At 43.6% G+C, this 20,424-nt stretch overlaps 1 protein-coding gene across 2 annotated transcripts; it reads left to right on the top strand.

The window, feature by feature from the left end:
- Positions 1–8,503: 8,503 nt before the first annotated feature.
- On the top strand, positions 8,504–19,795 carry smg6 (SMG6 nonsense mediated mRNA decay factor; the record flags this gene model as incomplete). Of its 2 annotated transcripts, none has more annotated exons than XM_079171456.1 (19): positions 8,504–8,594; positions 9,793–12,190; positions 12,303–12,495; positions 12,767–12,877; positions 13,064–13,170; positions 13,501–13,579; positions 13,809–13,919; positions 14,031–14,246; positions 14,640–14,701; positions 14,830–14,975; positions 15,114–15,227; positions 15,333–15,507; positions 15,756–15,975; positions 16,142–16,318; positions 16,504–16,662; positions 16,785–16,929; positions 17,114–17,376; positions 17,496–17,577; positions 17,682–19,795. In XM_079171456.1, the coding sequence occupies 19 exons, from the start codon at positions 8,504–8,506 to the stop codon at positions 17,810–17,812; spliced, it is 4,980 nt and encodes a 1,659-aa protein (XP_079027582.1). In that variant the 3' UTR covers positions 17,813–19,795. The 2 variants fall into 2 exon arrangements, with proteins under 2 accessions (XP_079027582.1, XP_079027581.1); XM_079171455.1 differs by having other exon boundaries at positions 13,809–13,931.
- Positions 19,796–20,424: the final 629 nt, after the last annotated feature.

Genomic DNA, 20,424 nt, shown 5'->3' with positions numbered 1-20,424 from the left:
AAAAAACATTCAAGGAAAAAGCCGACCGGAAGTGTACGAAGGGGAGGGAGGAGGAGGAGGAGGAGGAGGAGGAAAAAGGGAGAGGCGGAGGCGAGGAGTTTACCGCCACACCGGAAGAAAGTGATGGCTATAATGTCATCACTATCACCGGAAACCTCCCGGTGCCACGCGCTCCCGAGAATAGAGGGGTTGGTGAGGAACACCCCCGCCTCCACACTCCCCCAACGCGCTCACACAAGAAACATGCATATACACACACTGTGGGGCTCAGGAGAGGTATGTGCGCCTCTGTTTCTGCGCACGTGCCAGTGTACATTGCACGGTGGCATTGCACATCAGGTATACAATACCGGATAGGCTGCAGAGGATCCAGTGCTGCCTGAGTGACAAAGGGCAACCAAAACAGCGCCTACTTGTTTAATTGTGAACTAGTTTCAACCTGTGTGAACATACATGACCAATGGTGATATTTGTATAAAAGTACATTTGTCCCGTGCGTTATTGAAACAGATTGAGCCAGACTCTGACAGAAAATAACACATCTAGAAGGCAATCTTTGTCTGCAGTTTGTCCAAACTAAAAAAATTTTTTTAGGTTGCAGGCTGAATGCTGCCCACATGGGAGAGAAAATGAGTCACACTGCAGCAACTTCCAACCCAGAGAGTGAAGATGGGAATAGCGTCAGTCAAAGAAGACTATGGGGCTTCTTATTAAGGGGATGGCCCGTCTAATACACCCTCTCTCTTGGTTGCACTTAATCAAGGGGGATTTTTTTTTCCGCCAGGGTTCAGATAAAGTCACACAAAATCAGGTCTTTAGGAATAGGAATTTAACTTACCTCAGTCAAAGTTCCCTCTGTGGCCATGGCTGCGGCGTCTTGCTGTAGAAATATGTCTGCATCTCTAAACTTGCTGTCTTCATCAACATGAAACTGTCAGCGCAAATCTGTGCCATGCCGTCTTCGCGCACAGACGCTGTCGTCCCGATCTTCTCCAAAGTCGCTCTCCTTACAGACAGGGCTCTCCCATCAACCGTAGGCTTTTTATAGAGATCCCGTAGTAACTAGTAGAGGGAACGGGTGAGGGAGGAGGGGGAGGGTGGGAGGGAGGGAGGGAGGAAGGTGGAGAGGGAGAGCTCATTCAAAGATTCACCTACACATGTACGTGCGTATCCCACGTCATTGAAAGGAGTGCAGCTATTTATAAAGGGGGGGAAAAGTATAGCCTGAATCACTGTGCAGGTCTTTAAAAAGGAGGATGGAAATAGCATGTTTGTTGTGTATGTCGCTCTTTACGATGCAATGTCATATATTAAAAGCTCTGACGAGAATATTCCTATAGTATAAAGACATTTGAAGTCTCTGAAGTCGCTCGTTAGTGAGTGGCTAATCGCATTTCCATCTTCCAATATTGCTATAACAGCGTATTTATTGCATCGTGGTTAAATTTCGCAAGGCATACGTTTCAGACTGTCAATTTTTTTTTGCCTCTGTCGCTGGATTTAGTTGTTGCTTCGGTGATGGTGTTTAAATCAGTCAACCATATAATCCCAAAACAATCTTACAGTTACAGTTCTCTCTCGATGCAGTCTATTTATTGGAGAATATCAAAAAAAAGAAAAAGCTATACACGAATATATTCAAAATGTGTTTGGCAAATGATGATAGCGATGAGCAAATCGTTTTGTTTCCATTAGGCGATGAATCACTGCCGCTGTCTGCTTAGAGTGACTGGGCATGTTTGATGCCGTGCGTTGATGTAGTTTTGTGTATATTGGTGTAATTTCATGAATTAAACTCGACCCAACTATCCAGCTTAGTTTCCAACATAGTCGTAGAAACCTCGGCAGAGACGTGACGGGAGTCGTGCGTAAACCATCCCGACGCTGTTGAGCTCACAACACATTCGGGGGAGACCCTCGTGCGTAAAGAAGTGTGTCAGCAGAATGTAGATTAGATTCACTTTGGACGCAGGACTTAAATGCCCCTTTCTGTTTTCTTAAGAAGTCCTCTTGAGTTGAGGATGCACGCAGTGACGCCACGCGAGAGTGGAAGTTGAGAGAAAACTTATATGGCCCTGCACTCCTCCAAACACTCGCCAGGTGAGGATTATGATATGTCGCCCGCAACCCACCTCCACACACACACACACACACACACACACACACACACACACACACACACACACACACACACACACACACACACACACACACACACACACACACACACACACACACCCACACACACGCCTCCTGTATCCAGACATTGCTGAATAAATTAGAGATTTACAATTTATTTCAAAAGAAAAGTTAATTATAATTCCACTTTCAATTTAAAGTCCAAATCAAAGCAATATCATGCAGCCACTGCAGCCTGCAGGGAACGTTTTTTTTTCAGTGTCTCTAATTTGATACTTTAAGATTCAAATATGTCACAGCAGCAAATGTAGAATTACAATTCAATCCATTTAGACTCCAAGGTGTAATTTTAGACATTTTATGACATCATATTGTGCTTGATTGAGTTGTAACCACCATCCGACACAACAAACACAAACCCAGCACTCTTAGAGGAATACATCCTGAAATGAAATTCATAAGTGTGTGACTGTATTTCAAACAAACAGCAGGGACACACCCTGTTACTCAAAGTTATTCAGGTCACTCCCATTGAGACTTAATCTTCACCTGTGAAGAGGCTGCCAGGACTCCAGCAGCAAAGAATCCAGAGTTTCCTGAGCTTGGAGGTTGATTTTTAACATTGACAATACATATATATGCACCAGAAATGATAAACAGGGCTTACAATCCCCCCCCCCCCCCCCCCCCCCCCATACCATTTTCTGTTATCAAGTGATCAAAATTCTGTACTTGACGCATACCACATTACAAAGAGATGTTTGTTTAAACAACTCTTTTTGAGGATGTCGGTACAATTTTGTCCAGAATAATCATATATTTAGAAACTGAATTTGTTATAAAGAACATGTAGTGTTCTCAGCAAGGATATATCAGGTTATTTGCTTGCATTGATGTTTGAAAGATGAGGCAATATGAATAGATGTATTGATGGTTGCTTACTCCACCCATGACTTTAAAATGTACATTCGTATCCCCACTAGAGGCAGCCTACTAGGATGTATGCTTATCGCTTAGCAGAAAAAGAAAGTATCCTTGCAGTACGGTAGGAAATCAACAATACACCCACAGAGGCCATTGTAACATTAAGATTTAATTTACTTTGTTATTACATTTTTGGTCAGTGACTTGTGCTCTGTTTTCCTTCCTCTTTTAGAGTAAACTCGCCTCAGATATTGTTGCAGAAGAGGAGGAGCGTGAATCTCTCACCCTTGGGCCTCAAAGCTGTAGAATATCCTTTGACTGCCACCAAACAGAAATATAAATGTGCTGACGTGAGATGGAGGGTGAGCATTGTGCAAGCGTGCGTACACAAGCATACACAGTCCAATTTTCTCTTTCTACACCCCACATGAATATGCAAGCGAGGGGATGAATGACAAAAAAGTGTGAATGAAGTAGTCCCTCACTTACTCCCTCCTTAATTGTACACTGTCTCTCATTACTGGCCCCATGGTGCCATAAACACACAAACGCTGCAACAGTATCATATCCTTCAACTTATCATTTCAACATCTTTAATTTCATCATTTGTAGAAGTTCACCTTTTGCTTCTTGTTTTGACATTAGTCCTCAGGCAGTCCGCCTTCATCTCGGCTTCAACTTTCAGCTTGCTTACATCTGGAAGCTTGATTGTGTATCAGGATGCAAATAACTTCCTGTTCAAATCTCTTATCTGTCTGTCATGCCCAGTTGTTGGCTCACTTTCTATCTCCTCATCTGTATTCCAAACAGAGATTGCAGTCAGATAAGAGAGAAAGAAACAGAAATTCATCCCTCCCATACACTCTTTTCTCTCTCCTCACGACCGCCTACCTTGCCTTCCCACCTCCCTTGCTCCCATTCTGACTCATATTGAAATCCCAGTGAGCCTCCTCTCAACACCCCCCCCCCCCCCCCCCCCCCCCCTCCTTCCCCATCCACCCCCACCCCTCCGCTCTCATTTGTGTTTTCTCTCCCTTTGATTGCCAAGCTGGCTCAAACGCAGTAAGCAGGGCAAGAGAGAACGAGCAAATGAAAAGATAGAGAGGGAGGCAGACAGGGAGGGAGAGGAGGAGGAGGAAAAGGACTCCGTCCTGCCAAACGTGCCCGTAATGAGGATTCTGTCAAAGGAGAGCAGGGGAGGAGGAGGCGCGTGTGTGCGATGGTGGTGGTGGGGGTGTGTGTCGGAGTGAGATGGAGGTTTAGAAAGAGTGGGTGTTTATTAGTGAAACCCCTCTCGCCCCCGCGTCGTTACCTCCTCTGTCTCTGTGCACTTCTTGCCTGCAAGATTTGTGAGATCGCAAACCCACACTCACACACAGCAGCAACTCCACATCCACCCCCACACACGCGCACACGCGCCTAAGCAGTGACAGATATTGTGAACCCATATCTAGTCAGAAACTTTGGATATTTGTGTGTGTGTCTTTAAGGTTGTGTGACAGACGGGGAGGAAGAAACATGTGTGTAATGGTGCATTTACTTCCTCAGTGACATGTGTTCCTCTGCCTCTGGAGACGATTAAATGGCCCCAGCAAAATTGACTTACCTGAGGTGCACACGACAAGATTATTCCCGTGATTTCATTACATTTACAGAGCATCTGTGGCAAAGGATGCCTACATGGGCCGTCCTTTTGTGAAGTCATATGCCATCTAGTCTCATCTGCTGTAACTCCAACAGTGACTCACACAAAACTTCACAACATTATGCCAAAGTCATATGCTGAATGTAATTACCGTGCAGTGCCAGCTGTACGTGAGTATGTGTGTGTACAAGCGGGGGCGTCGTGTGTACTGCATATACAGCCTAGTTAAAATGAAGCAGGAGTTTCAATGACGGTGTATATCTCAAAATCAACACACAGACCTGTGTCATTACAACCTCATGCTGTGTGCAATCAATTTCATTTTACTGTGTTCCAGTCCTGGATACATATATTAGAAAACTTAAAAGCATAATATTTAAATGCCTGTAAACTAGTTTGTTCTCATGTAGACCAACTGGTTCCAGACAGTGGCACCGTAACACTGGAGGCCACTCTTGATTGCAGAATTATTGGCTGGGGCGAAATATTGTTCAAATAAGCAGAACTTTAGAGCAAAGATCCAAACTGAAGTTGTAAATGATACCAAATATATCGAAATTTGCAGCACAAGAAGAACATATAGGATATTACTATTTGGTGGATAAGTGCAGCCATTTAAAACGTATGGAGTTTGATACATTTACTCAGCTCCAATGAAGAGTTGGAACAAGATAATCCTGAAAATACAATGAGACAATAATTTATGTGGAATGAAATTTGAACAAGCCTGAATACTTAAAAATTGTATATTAAGGGTTGAGGATAGAATTGTTAGTGCACAACATAGTCAGGAGTAATGAAATGTAGGTTTTGTCTTTGATTAATGTCTTTAATGAAACTTTTATCAGATGATTTAATACAGTCGAGAGCTTCCACTGCTACAATATGGGATCCATTCTGCATTCTTTGTTTAAGATTCTCGGTTTTCCGTATGGCTCCTCCGCACCGACACGTCACTCTATCATCTCATATTGTCTTTTAGCTCATTCCTCCCGTCACTCCCTCTATCTCATTTTGTGAATTATACATTAAAAAACAGTCGAAATGGATATACTCCAAACATCTAGTGCCAGCAAATATGTGTCACACAAGTCTTTCTGTCTGCCTCTCCTACACACGCCCTTTCTCATTTCTGTCTCTCTCACCACTTACGTGGATCCCATTTCAGTCATCTCACTTTTCATTCTTGTTGATTTGTTACCCGATTCCTAACCCCAGCGTTTTCAATCAGCTCCATCCTCAACCACAATGTCCCACTCTTGTCTCTCCACCTTTCTCTGCTGACTGTATTCCCCCATCTGTCCTCCTCCTCCTCCTCCACCACTCCAATCATCTCTAAAAGTCATCTCCTCCCACCTCCCAGTGTCCCAGTGGGGGGGAGACAGAGAGAGACAGACAGACAGATAGAGGGAGAGAGAGAGAGAGGATGAGATGGGGGCAGAAGACATTGAGATATGATTGGGCTGGAGAAACCCCCTGGTGTCAGAAATTCACCTGCAAAAACTCCCTGCTTCCCCCGCTTTTCTCATCTGTATTCACAGTGTCTCCCCCTCCTGCATCATGCCTCCTCACCTCTTTACCTCGCTTCCTCTTTCTCTCTGTCTCCCTCCCTCACCACCTCCCTTCCTCCCCTTCTCTGTCCTTCTGTGTCTCTTATCATCCTGCATTGCTCCACCTGCACTGTGGTGCAGCACTGACAATCAGAACTCTGCACACATACACGGAGGCAGCACGCAAGCACACACACTTACAGACTCACGCACACACAGGGAGACACACGCCCACCACTTCCGGCCCCCCCCCCCCCTCTCTCTCACACCTCTCCACTGCAGACACGAAACATTCTACAACCCCTGGTGTGCCAGTGCTTCATCAAGAGACACTGCTCTAGCACTACATCAAAACAGTATTCTGCATTCACACACAAAGTGGCTTATTGTTTATACCTCAAACAAATTAGCGTAATTACACAATGAAAAAAAAAAAAAAGAGTTGATTAACGGAATAACGTGAATCATGATCAACATCTTAATTTAATTGCAAGGGCTTTACATAAAATATGAAATACATAAATAAAACATAATAATAGACAACAACAATAATGAAATAAGACAATGAGAGTAAGACCAAACCTAGAAACATTTTGAAATAAACAGAAAATGCAAACAATCGATAAATACATAAGACTATAGCCCAATTTAACGGTTGCCTGCCTGTTTTGTGGTATGGGACATACTGTAATAGGCAATTTAGGACCAAATTAACTTATATTATACACACACATAAGTATGTTTAGACATATCTGATTACTATGCCAAAGAAGTGAGCCATCCAGCACCTTGGATGAATAATTTAGTGACAGGATGAAGGAGCGTGTATGGAAAAAGAGGAGGTTTGGCTCTGGATAAAGAATCATGTGTGGGAGATTTATAGGAAGGACATGAGTCTCTGTCCCTTTAATTTGGTGTTGCTAGGGAAATGAAGCTGTTTAAACTAGCATCAGCCACACCGATGATGTCTGCCTGAACTCCTCACGCCCCCCCCCCACACACACACACACACACACACACACACACACACACACACACACACACACACACACACACACACACACGCACGCACTACTCAGTCTATCTGTGTATGTCTCTGTCATTTGTTTCTGCAGTCCCTCAATTACCCTCGTCGTGCAATGTGTCAGTTCACATCACAGTCATGAGTGGAAGACATGAGAGAAAAGATGTGATAAGGAGATGTTGCTTCATTCACATAAATTACTTAGATGGAAAACAAAAGTAGATGGGAGAAAGTTTGCTGTTGGGCCAATTCAGAGGATTACAGGACAGTTGAGCTAAAAAGTCAAATAAGTAATCAATCCTGACATCTAGTGGCTATTGTGTTGAATTGAGGGTGTGTTTGTATATAGGATATCTGTCTGTCTGTTTCTTTATATAATGTGCAGAACTTTAAGCCCACATCCCCCAGGCTGTATATGTAGGTCAAGGCCTATGTAAGAATTACATAACATTTTAGATTGACACGCATGTCAGATTAAAACAGAAAATGCATATTATAATTATAGACTTAATTAATAGCTAAATATTTTTGGAGAATTAACCAAGAGTGACTGTGAGGAAAACTTTGTGAAATCATCCACAATCCTTTTTTATTAAATAACACATATATACATAAACACATTTTGTGGCAAGCTGTAATCCCTATTTGATCATTTCTTTTTTAATTTTTAGAAAACATTAAGATAAAATTGAATACACATATTATAGTATAGTATTTAGGATAACAAGAGCTTGACATATCACAAAACCAGCAATTAGCCTACTTCAAAATAATATATGTCTGATAACCTAAGGGGACATCAACAAAAAATAAATATACAGATATGAATACAATTAACCGAAAGGCTGAGAGAGAGAAACATAGTAAGGATTTATTTGAGTATATTCTGTGTGAGACTAATAAGAACGTTTTGTGTTTCATTTAGTCTAAAAAGGGAAATTATTATTAAATTATTATTAGTAATGCTATCGTAGCCTAGTGAAATAGATGTATAATAGTTCAATCTTGAGTGCAAGACTTTTACTTATAATGTAAAATGTCTGATATGGTTACTTTTACCTAAGTAAAGGATCAGAGGCGGAAACCTGTCACTTAGGTTGAATTGACAGGGGACTGTACTCCATTACCCAACTGCCTGCGCTATTGTGTCTCCCGGTGAAACATGTTTGATCCAGCTGGGCCACCATACTTGTTGTGTTTGTTGTTTCAGTGAAAGCAAAGATGGCGAACGAACTGGACCGAGTACGAATCTCAGCTGCGGAACTCAGAGCTGTAGCGTCGAATTCAGTCGATATTATTGACTGTCAGAAAGGTGAGATGAAGTGAAGTAGATAACTGAAAGAAATACATTCGTGAAAAAGTCGATAAATCGAAGTACATAAGTATTCCAAGTTAGATAAAAGTAGCCTACGGAGTTGCTAAGTTTGTAACCAGCTAATGTTGTTAGCTAGCTAGCTATCTGTCTATCCGTTCTTTGGTCCCGCGCGGTCTGTTTTAAACGCCCCCTTTCAACCATAACGACACCAGATAATTTATGAGCGACTGCTTTCACGACTAAACCCTGTTTCTAATAGCCATATTGCTAAATATATTTACTCCATTTACTTTAAGTCGATTAGTAGGACGAACGAGTCCGTATTATTTGAATGCAATGTTGACGTTGAAAGGTGTTACGAGAGCTAAGCCCGACTCTCGTAACATTAATCCTTTAAACGTTCGTTAACGTCAGATATTTAACTGACGTCAACGGTCGTTAACATGTTTTCCCAGAAGAGAACAACAGGTGTATTTGAAACTGAATGTAACATGTTGGCAACCGTGTTGTGTGTTTCTCGTGCTTGTGGCAAGCAACGTTATTGCAAGTTTTTTTGAGGCTGCACGTTTACCATGTGGACCGTTGACCTTTCACAATTCCACAGCTGTCTGTTACTGTAAGGTGTTTTCTGTTTTTAAAACTTTGTGAACAGATTACTTTTTCCATGTGCAATGTTTAGTGAGGGGGGGGGCGTTATTGTGTGTACACGCACGTGTGTTTCCCGCCTAGGTTCTTTATTAAGTTGATATATTGTTTATGTTTCTTATTGTCAACAAATCATACTAAAAGCGCCTGTTGTAGCTGCAAAACACATGCATTGGACACTCCATTGCACTGGATGCCTGTTTCTTTATTGCAATGAAACATAACTTATTATAGTTTTATTAGTCAATTCAACATACACCATTCTGCTGCCACCAATACTTGCTAGATCACTAAATGCATATTACTGATGGCTGAAAATGGTCTCCAACAAATGCAATTTTTTTTGTTTTTATTTCTTAGTATTTGTGACACATTTTAAACATGTTATAATGTCTGGTTGCCACAAACAAGGAAGGGATGTCAGAAAGTACTGAGAGACAGTCTGAGGCATTTTTAAATTAGTTTTTTTGCATGGGATTTATTGACAAGAAGAGAACAACCTTATTCTTTAACACCCATACTCATACTGTTTGTGTTCTTGCTTCTGCAGAAAAGCAGGAGGAGCATCTAGTAAACAAGCAGCATAGGAAGTGTGAAGGAAAACGCCCTGAACTACAGCGCTACCAGCCAGTAGCTGGACATGGACGGTGTCACCGTGACAGTGAAGAGGGAGAAACTGGTCAAAGTGATCCCCTGGCTGCTGATTCACATGATCATGGTCAACCATCACAGAGTAAGAAAAGGGGAGTCTCAGAGAGACATGGGTGCACAGACGAAGGGGCAGACACCAACATAACGGAAGAAGACAGGATGAGAGGTGACGGCAGTAACACTCAGAACTGTAGAAAGGGCTTTCACTCACAGCCTAAATCAGAAGCAAATAAAGAGAAGGGCTTTGTTGAAAACGACAGAGAACACCAGGAAGCTGCTGGAGCTGCTAAGCCAACGCGGAAAGCCCGCAAACCCGACCGGGAATTTTATCAACCTGGGAGCCGGAGGAGCATCCAGGGAAAGGACTCTGGAGTTGGAACGGAGCAGGATATGCCTTCCCCCAAGCAGAATACGCAACAAACTGAGCCAGAATGCCAGTTGAGTGCAGGGGAAGGGGACGGTAACAAAAAAACATCCATTCAGAAGCAGGGAGGGAAAGCTAAAGAAGTAAAAGGTCTACCGGACAACATCAAATTGTCTAAATCCAGTGAAACAAATAGAAAGCATGGGAGCCGTGATGTGGAAAAAACCCCATTACCTTCTGATGCTTCAGTGGAGAAAATTACTAGCAAAGTAGAACAACTCTGTGTGAAAGACAGAGGTAAAGTGGGATGTGAAAGCCAAGCTGTTGAAGAGTTAAGTTGCGGGAGAGGGGAAACAATTGATGAGGAAAGGAGAGACCAAGGGGGAGGAACAAAAGAGGAGGACGAAAAGGTAGAGAAGAAGAGGGAAAGGGGAAACCGCAGGAGAAGAGGAGGGGATAAGGAAAAAGAGAGGAATCAGGATTCCAGAAGAAGAGAAGATGAAGCAGGTGGTGGAGGAAGGAACGACCACGGGAAAGCTGAGAAGCAAAGAGACAGGAGAGCAGCAGAAGACGCAGAAAGGGATACCAAAGCTGGTAAGACTGGAGACACACAACAAAGCAAAGGAAGAGAGAATCACAGAGAAAGCCGAAGAGGAGACAACAACAACCAATCCAGAGACGCTGAGAAAGATGCTAAGATAGAACGAAATGCAGACAGGGCTGTTGAAAGAGGCGATAGGAACAAATCCAATGCAAACATCCCAACACCAACCTCAAAACGCTATTCCAAATCAGATATTCGGCGCTCACGGAATCGAACTTACAGCAGTAGCTCAGCTAGCAGCGTGACCAGCCTGGATGGTCCTCGACTAGGGAGGGAGGTGGAGAGTACCAAGCCCCGCTTGGAGCCTGTGCACAATAACAAAGAGGGGATGGCTAATCGTGGAGTCGGACGAAGGAGTCATTTACAAAGCTGGACAGCCAATGGGGAATCATCTACGGAAGGGAGTGAGATGAGTGATATAGCAGAAGATAGGAGGAGGAGAAGAGGTGGGGGGGAAGAACTAAGCGCAGAGAGGCGGAGGGAAGAAAGGAACAGACTGAAAGGAAACAAAGGTGGAGGTCGAGGAATCCTGCGGGTGTCTCTCGAAAACATGTCTGGTACCGCGCCACATAGCGGGACGTCACAGCAACGCAAGCCAGCCGTGGTTCCTCGTGGCAGAGGTGGAGGTATCCTGGTGCTTCCAGCTCGCACAGACATCTCCAATTCACCTGAGGTTGGGCAAAGGCTTCTTTTTGGTGGAATTAGGGGAGGCGGAGCTTGCAGGAGTCGAGGAGGCCGAGGAGGAATGAGACGACTCTGGGATCCCAATAACCCCGACCAGAAACCTGCTCTCACCAGCTCCCAGTCCTCGCAGCATTTAGCTCTCCAACAGCCTATATATCTCCAGACCGGGACCGGATATGGACAACTTCACTTTCTGGACACAGACGACGAGGTAGCAGGCAGTCCTCCGGTCCCGCAGGGTGAGCACTTTCGCACCCAGCAAGCTGCTGCCATGGCCTACTACAAATTCCAAAACTCTGACAACCCCTACTGCTACCCCATGTCCACCAGTAATTCACATAGTCCTGGCACTACCATCAACCAGCGCTATCCATACCCGTATCATATGGGGCCCTACCAAATGGCTTCCCCTAATGGTATGTACCCGGGTCCTGGTGTGGGTCAGTTCGGTGGGAGTTACAGGGGAGCAGGCTATTCCCAGCCTGCTGCAGGAGGTAGTTTGACATTTGAAGAGGTGGAGCAACAAGCCAGAGGAGAGCTGGGGAGGCAGCTGAGGGCTGCGGATGCACAGGAGCTCCAGCTCAGTAACCTGCTGTCCAGGGACAGAGTGAGTGCTGATGGACTGGATCGCATGGCCCAGCTCAGGTGAGGACAGGGGACGAAAAGATGTGTTAGTGGCATTTTTGCTTTGTGTGTGTGTGTGGTTGTTTTACTCTTTTGTCTTATACTGTCCTGTTATGCCCTCCCGTTTTTCTAGAGCTGACCTTTTGGGGCTATATGAGCAGATCATCCTGACAGACATCGACTTCTCAGACTCCCAGAACGTGGATCAGTCTTTGTGGAAGAATGTCTTTTACCAGGTCATAGAGCGCTTCCGGCAGCTACTTAAAGACCCAACATGTGACGACACCCCTCATATCAGAAACATGCTGCTCACGCTGCTTGATGAGGTAAGGAATGTGTGGAGAAATTCAGACAGGGCAGGGTTTCTCAAAATCCGGAGGTTACTGCAACTAGCATCGAACATCTGTGTGCCGCATTCTTGCTTGAGGATATGTCAAGACAGATTATTGCTAAACTAAACTTAATGGGATACACAGTTGGGAACTTGCTTAGTATTTGGTTAAGCACTGGATCAGTAAACCAAAATGAGTACAATACACAGTGCATAAATATGCTATATATATTGATTGTCTGGTGATCATTGTTTGTGTTTTACAGGGGGCACTATTCTTTGATGGGCTGCTTCAGAAGCTGCAGACAGTGTACCAGTTTAAGTTAGAGGATTACATGGACGGCATGGCTATCAGGGCTCGGCCACTACGTAAAACGGTACAGCACCTTCTATTCTGTGTTTGGTTGTGTGTGCACTTAACATATGTTCAAAGATTTATCAAACTATGCATATTAAAATGATTGAATATATATTTCCAATGCATATACCTGAATTGGGCAATTTAAATTCAAAAGTATATAGTGAGTTGTTAAATGTTTTTGTCGTGTTTCTGTCTTTTCCAGGTGAAGTATGCGCTCATTAGTGCACAGCGTTGCATGATCTGTCAGGGAGATATAGCACGTTACCGGGAACAAGCCAGTGACTCGGCCAACTACGGCAAGGCTCGCAGGTAGGCTGTAACATTCAACACTCAAGCATTCTCTACGTATTTTTAAATTTCTTAACACGCATTCAAAAGCACTGGATGTGTATTGGCATTGAATATTTGATTTCGACTGAGTCGGGAGGCTACGATGTAAATATCTTGTAGCTGGTGGTCAGGAGTCAGTCTTGGATTTGTCTTTTCTGAGATGCTGGCTGCTAAAAAATATTAAACTTTGAACTGGTAGATAAAGTTCCTTCCGAGCTAAATATTACCAATTAGATAAGAACCAGAAGCAAATGTTGAAAGTCCACATTGTCTCTCTGACGGTATCTCATGATTACACATTTTCTGTAGCTGGTACCTGAAAGCCCAGCAGATTGCCCCCAAAAATGGACGACCATATAACCAGCTGGCCCTACTGGCAGTCTATACAGTAAGTGATGTGTAGTTTAAGTAGGGGTGGTAGGTTGAGAGCTGGAAAGGCTCTTTGCAGGCACAATTGGATAACTTGAATGTCACTGACTGTATTTTTCCTGGCTTGTCCATGGGATAATTGAAAAACACAACTTAAAGAATAATGATCTGTTGTCACCCACCCAGTGTGCGTCCATCTGCAGGATGCCTCCCTCCGCTTACTTGCTTTCCACTTTTCACCTTTACAGAAGCGGAAGTTGGATGCTGTGTATTACTACATGCGCAGCTTGGCAGCTTCCAACCCCATCCTGACTGCAAAGGAAAGCCTGATGAGTCTGTTTGAGGAAGCGAAGCGCAAGGTCAGGCATAAAGTTAAGTCGTTTAAATGTGCCCAATATTTTACCATTTGTTTTGGACCAAAAAGTTTCGGCAGCGTGAGTGCTTCTTGTTGACAGGCTTTGTTCTTGTAGGAAGAGCAGCTTGAGCAAAGGAGGAAGAAGGAGCACGAAGGAGGCTCCAGGGGGCCGGCAGTAAGAGGAAGAGGAAGAGGGGAAGATGGAGCACGTGTGGAAATATGGATTCGCACCAGCAGACATGTGGCAAACCCATCATCTCAGAGGGGAGGTAGTGAATCCAGCAGAGACTCCGAACAGGATGGAGAGCTGGGAAGTCTAAGCGCCAGTGATGTAAGATCCCTTTCTTTCTTTCTCTCTCTCTCTCTCTCTCTCTCTCTCGCTCTCTCGCTCGCATTCTCATCCACATCCATTCTCATGTGTCTTATGCCTTTACATGTATGCACTCAAAGACAGTATTTGTCAATGTATCCTGTTGGAAGAGGCATCTGTATGTGTGTCCTCTTTGCTCTTTCCAGCTTCAGTACCCTCTCAGTCCGCTTCCTCCCACTCCTATTGTTCAAATCCTCTGGTGCATTTTAAATGGTGACATCCGCTCCAAACCTCTCTCTGTGCTTCGTCGCTGTCACTGGATGAAGTCATGTGTTTTCTTGTCATGTGCTGTCGGGCTTTTAGCTAAATACAACTTGTTTCCCAAAGATTAGTAATCTTTTCCTTTTTTTCCAGCTAAATAAGAGATTCATTCTGAGTTTCCTGCATGCACATGGAAAGCTCTTCACTAAAGTGGGGTAAGTGTTGTCTCATGTATTCCAGCTCTTAAATTCATAGACTGAATAAGTCTATGGATTATTTATTTTTGTGTGTGTTTTTTTTTCTTCCTGTATGTTTTATGAATGTGTGCGTCTTGCCTACACAGCATGGAGTCTTTCCCTGGAGTGGCGAGCCGCGTTCTGCAGGAGTTCAAGACGCTGCTCCAGCATGGCCCCTCCCTACTGGGCTTCACACACATGCTGCAGATCATCACCATCAACATGTTCACCATACACTATGCCCACAGCAGAGGTGATACTGCACACAGGATCGCATGATAATAATACAAATGAACACGCACGTGCTGGGGCTGCACACAAGTCATTCGTAATGTTGATAGAAAGGGTGTTGAGGAAGTACTGTCTCAAGTACTTGTTTGTGTTTTGTCAGGTGAAGACGGAGAAGTGCGGTCCGTTTTACAGGAGCAAAGCACTGCCCTGGGCCTCGGCATGTTCGCACTACTGGTGCAGCGCTGCACGGAGCTGCTCAGGGATACTCCTGCAGGTACGGACACAGACAGTATCAGCCACATTTCTTGAAGTTGTGGCTTTAGACTGAAATTAAGGTTCTATTAAGTGTATTCAACAAAATTATCTTTCCCGCTTTTAGAACCAGTCCCCATGGCAGATGGAGACGAGCAGGGTAAAGGGGAGGAGCGTGAGGGTATGGTGCGGGTCTCTGCCTTTCCAGTGGACCTTCGAGAACTACTGCCAAGTATCAAGGTCTGGTCTGACTGGATGTTGGGGCAACCAGACCAGTGGAACCCACCACCCTGCAGTATAGAGTGAGCATTTTAAACCTGCAGTACCTAATGTTTTTTGGGCCACTTCAGAGCAGTGGAAACAAGTCGAGAACACAACATTGACATATCGTGTTTTTAAATAAAATGAAAAGGATTAGAGAGAATTATGTATTGATTTATAGTCTCTTTTAGATTACTACTATTGGTTCTGCTCATAGCCTCTACTGGTACTTTAAAATACTCATTCCTCAGCATCAGTTTTTGCTTTTTTTCTCTCTCTCTCTCTCAAGTTGCAGCCCAGATGTTTGGCAGTGCCTGGCTGACCTGTGTAACATGCTGGCCCGTGTAGACCATGAGGAAGTGCCGCTGTTCAAAGTCGACACTGAAGAAGTTGAGGGCGATGAGGAGTTGACTGTGCTGCAATTGAAGGAGGACCGGCTGCTTGCTGGCTTTGTCCCTCTGCTTGCTGCTCCACAGGAGCCGTGTTACACAGACAGACACACTGACACGGTGAGGGGAAAGTAAAGGCGTTGTTTATTTTTGATGGAACACTTCAGCCCTGGTACATGCTTCTTGTTAATTCTTCTGTCACCTTCAACGTGCCAGATTTGACCGGGTACCACTAATTGTCCTCTTCCAGTTCTCATGCACATCTACCTCCGTTCTCGTTCCTTAGGCAATAGCAGCAGATTGTAAGAGAGTGACGGTGCTGAAGTACTTCCTGGAGGCTTTGTGTGGACAGGAAGAGCCTCTGTTGGCCTTCAAGGGAGGCAAATACATCTCTGTGGCAACTTCTCCATCTACTAACTCAACGGATACAAGGAGCAGGCAGGATTCTCTAACGGAGAAAGAGGTGACAGATTTTCTCCTACTTTCCCTCTAAAATATTGTTTCCTCCTCATTAACTGTTTTCATCTCTGACTGCACTCCTTTCTTTTAAAACTTTAGCTACACAAAATGGTGTAAATTAGATCTGACTGTTGAAAATACTGGAAGCACAATTGCTAAAAATGTGTCTTAACCGTGTCTGTTTGGCAGGCTGATGATGTCATAGTGGAGGCGGAGTCATCTCTCTCTGCATCAGAAGGCGAGGATGAGGCGGGAGACAGCGAGAATGACATAAGACAGCTGAAGGCGCGACGCCACGACCTCACAAACAAACTGGCACAGCAACAGAAGCGCAGGGACAAAATACAGGTAAAACAGACGTATACATTCATAATAATTCATATTCAAACATGTATATTGTAATGGGTTTTAGTCTGGTTGTCTGAGATTCTTTATGTTCAGTGATTAATCAAAAAACGTGTGTGTTCCAGGCGGTGCTGCAGACAGGCGGGCAGTTGGAGCTGGAAGTGAGGCCTCTCTTTTTGGTTCCAGACACCAATGGGTTCATTGATCACTTGGGAGGGTTGAAGAAACTCCTTCAGTGTGGAACATACATAATAGTTGTGCCACTTATCGGTAAGACTGAAACGAAAAGAGGAAATACATGAAAGGACGAGTGAAGACGGATTAAATCGTGGTGTTGTGACGTGTGTAGAATCATAAGAATTCCCCATTTGGCTGACATTAAGTGTAGAAAAGGGACATCTTTGTTTACGTATACTTATTACTTTACTCACACGATGTGTGTTCTCTCTCACAGTGATTACAGAGTTGGATGGCTTGGCTAAAGGCCAGGACAACTTTGGTGGAGGAGTGGGCTCAGGAGGACGCGGCACTGGCGGTCGCGGCAACTATAATGTTAGTGCGGCCCATGTGCGGGCCGTGCAGGAGAACGCCCGGTTGGCTGTGGCTTTCCTGGAGAAAGGATTTGAGGCCAGGGAACCGTACCTCCGAGCGCTGACGAGCAGAGGAAATCAGCTTGATTCTATTGCCTTCCGCAGTGAAGACACCTCTGGACAGCAGGTGAGAGCCCAAATAATTATAGCTCAAAATGTTTTTTAGCTGGGAAGCAGTGGTTGACTTCTGATTGGAAAATGACAACTTATATCAAATGTTTGTACCGTTTTTCTATTTTTCCTCAGGGAACCAATGATGATGTGATTCTGTCCTGCTGCCTCCACTACTGCAAAGACAAGGCAAAAGATTTCATGCCTGATCAGAGAAGTATGTAACATTGCCTGTCATTCATTCAGCGCACAGATTTCCTAACACGCATGTAATCTGATGTGAATAACGTTTATCCCCCCCCCCCCCTTTTCCACTCACAGATGGGACAGTGAGGCTCCAACGGGAGGTGGTGCTCCTTACAGATGACCGTAACATGCGCGTCAAAGCTTTGACCCGCAACGTCCCAGTGCGAGACATCCCTGCTTTCCTTAGCTGGGCCAAAGTGGGCTGAACCAGGCTAAGTTGGAATCAAAGGAACCCAACTGCTGAAGCCTGCTTGCCACTCAGCCACGAGAGAAGACACACTTAAGCAGAAGAAGGAGGAAGAGGAGATAACAGGGGAGAGGAAATGATAAAGAGAGCGTAGAACCACTTCATATGAAATACAAGCAGATGCAATGACAGCAGGGTGGTTTCAATGAGCTTTTACCCTCCTTGTGATGAAGTGTGCGTCCGTGTGTGTGTGTGTGTATGTGTTAAGATCAGTGGGCTTCCCCAGAAAGAGAGAGGGAGACTTGACAAGTCTCAGGAAGGCCGGACTGGAAGGAAGGTTGGATTTGTAAGTTGTCCGGTCCGGCCTTGAGCATCTGCGTCTAGTTGGTGAGTGTGTAGAGAGAAGGAGTGTGTTTATGGTCATTTAATTGATTAAAGACGACAGTAATGAAGGCCATAACTGGCACTTCCACACTTCTCATAGGGCCCAGTCGCATACACTGCTTTGGCCTCTACAGCAGCGGTGAGATAAAGGTAGTCGGAGAGAAAAGCGCAGCTGGAGGCTCTTTGTCGGGACAGTAAACAGTGGGTGACTGTAGTGAGGGTTAGTTGAGCCCTTGTGCAACTTCAGCACCTCCAAGTCATCACCTGCAGGTGTGGTATTTCCTGCAAACACAGGAAGTGCTTGATGCTTGTTTGGTAGCTTGGGTTGTTCCTCCAGCTTGATGCTAATGTTAAGTCTGGATACTGTCAGGACATGTTTTGATGAAGTCAACAACAACAACAACAAAAAATTGATTCGTACCTAATTTTTGGTTTTTACTTGTTTTTGAGCTTCTGTGTAAAAAGTTTAGTTTCTTCCTCGGGGGGCCTTTTCTCCATTTGGTTGACTCTGATAATAAGCATTTGAAGAAATTTCCCCAAAACAGAACCATGATTTTATCAACTTGTTTTATTTTTACAGATCTGGGTCCAAATGTATTTGTGAATTATCATTTGTTTCTGGGTTTGAGCAGTAAAAACATATGCATAATATTTGATATATCAATACGACTCTGTTGGTTTGTAGTGAGTTTTCAGTTGCAGAATATTACGCTATGTTGACTATCTTTATGGGATTTAGCCTTTTTTGAACAAAATTCGACCCCTTTATCATTTAAAACCAAACGATACGAAATGAAAGGAAAATGTGCAACTAGTGTTTGACCCAGGTCTGCCTCAGACAGCCATGATGTTAGAACAAGGCTTGGTCTCTGATATTGATTTGCAGACGCTATTATCGAGTACTTTTAGTGTCTATTTTGCTTTATTTTCTATTTAGCTTTCCCCTCATTCTTGTTGTGCTTTTCAGTTCATACCACCACAGAAGTAATGTTTTTAATCACCAATAAGTTTTCCTTCTCAGTGTGTGATTTTTCCTTAACTTTCTTTCAAGGTCACATGACCCACTTTTCTTTAGTCGAAATAAGATACATGAGATATACCGCCACAAATGACAGCATGTACAATTACCATCGCGTTCAAGCAACACTTCACTGATACGCTGTAAACAAACATTTAACACAAATGTAGCATTCGTGTGTTTGCTTGCTCTGCAATGATTTGGGAGACACTTAGAAGAAGCTGAGTTATATATATATATAGTGTGTTTCTGTGTGCATATGCTGAAAATGCATGTAATCTACACCTATGTTCTCTTGTTATGTTGCATCATACACAACTCATTCACCCGTCACAGTTTGATCATATGGATTTAGAATAATACTGTGTGTAGAAGTGGCTTCCTTGCTTTGTATTTGTGCTGTACATCTTTCAGCTACAGTTTCCGTCAGCAGTTGATGTTAAAGTATTTGTGAGAACCTTGTTTTTTTCAGACCCTCTGTTCTGGTGCTACTGTAGTGTTTAGCAATCTACTGTGTTAAGTGGCTCTGCTGCAGATGTAGTAAATACATAGTCAATTTGACACATTACATTTTCATCATCCATCATTAAAAATGTTTTCAAGGCATGTTTTTTTTGTGACATTTTTGTAAGAAATCTGCCTTTTTCACAGCAGACATTTTTGACTTTTCTTGACAGGAAAGGCACAGGTGTTATGAATAACACTAATGAGGCCTTGTTATATTGAAGTGTCCTAGTAAGCGACCAGCGTGCACAATACCAGGACCCTGACATTGGAGCAGATAAATGGAACTCAGCCATCATTCTTGTAGCATTTACACCTGTACGTTTCCTACGGTGACCTGTCGAATGTCTGCAGTAACAGACAACCTGCTGCTTCTTCTTATTCACATTCACTTTATCTTAAAGTAGTAACATAGAGAGAGCCAGATCACCAAAACTTAACATTTTCTTTACTTTTTAGAATCACTAGATTTGTGAAGGTCATGTTTTTTCCTACATTCCTGCAAATTGAACGACAATTTAGATTACAACAAACTACTTTGGACAGAGTTGAAATACTATATATATACGTATATTTCTGAATACGAAGATACATTTTGAACATGCAAAATGTTGACACAATATAATAGCATCCAGTAATAAACCCAGATAGTCAAAATGATTACAAGAAATGCATACTACACATAACCACATTTTCTGCAGAAAGATATATATATATATAAATCA

This window comes from Pholis gunnellus (assembly GCF_910591455.1).
Source record: "Pholis gunnellus genome assembly, chromosome: 13".
Classification (NCBI taxonomy): domain Eukaryota; kingdom Metazoa; phylum Chordata; class Actinopteri; order Perciformes; family Pholidae; genus Pholis; species Pholis gunnellus.
The sequence above is the reverse complement of the archived record's forward strand: the minus strand, read 5'-3'. Positions and strand labels throughout refer to the sequence as shown.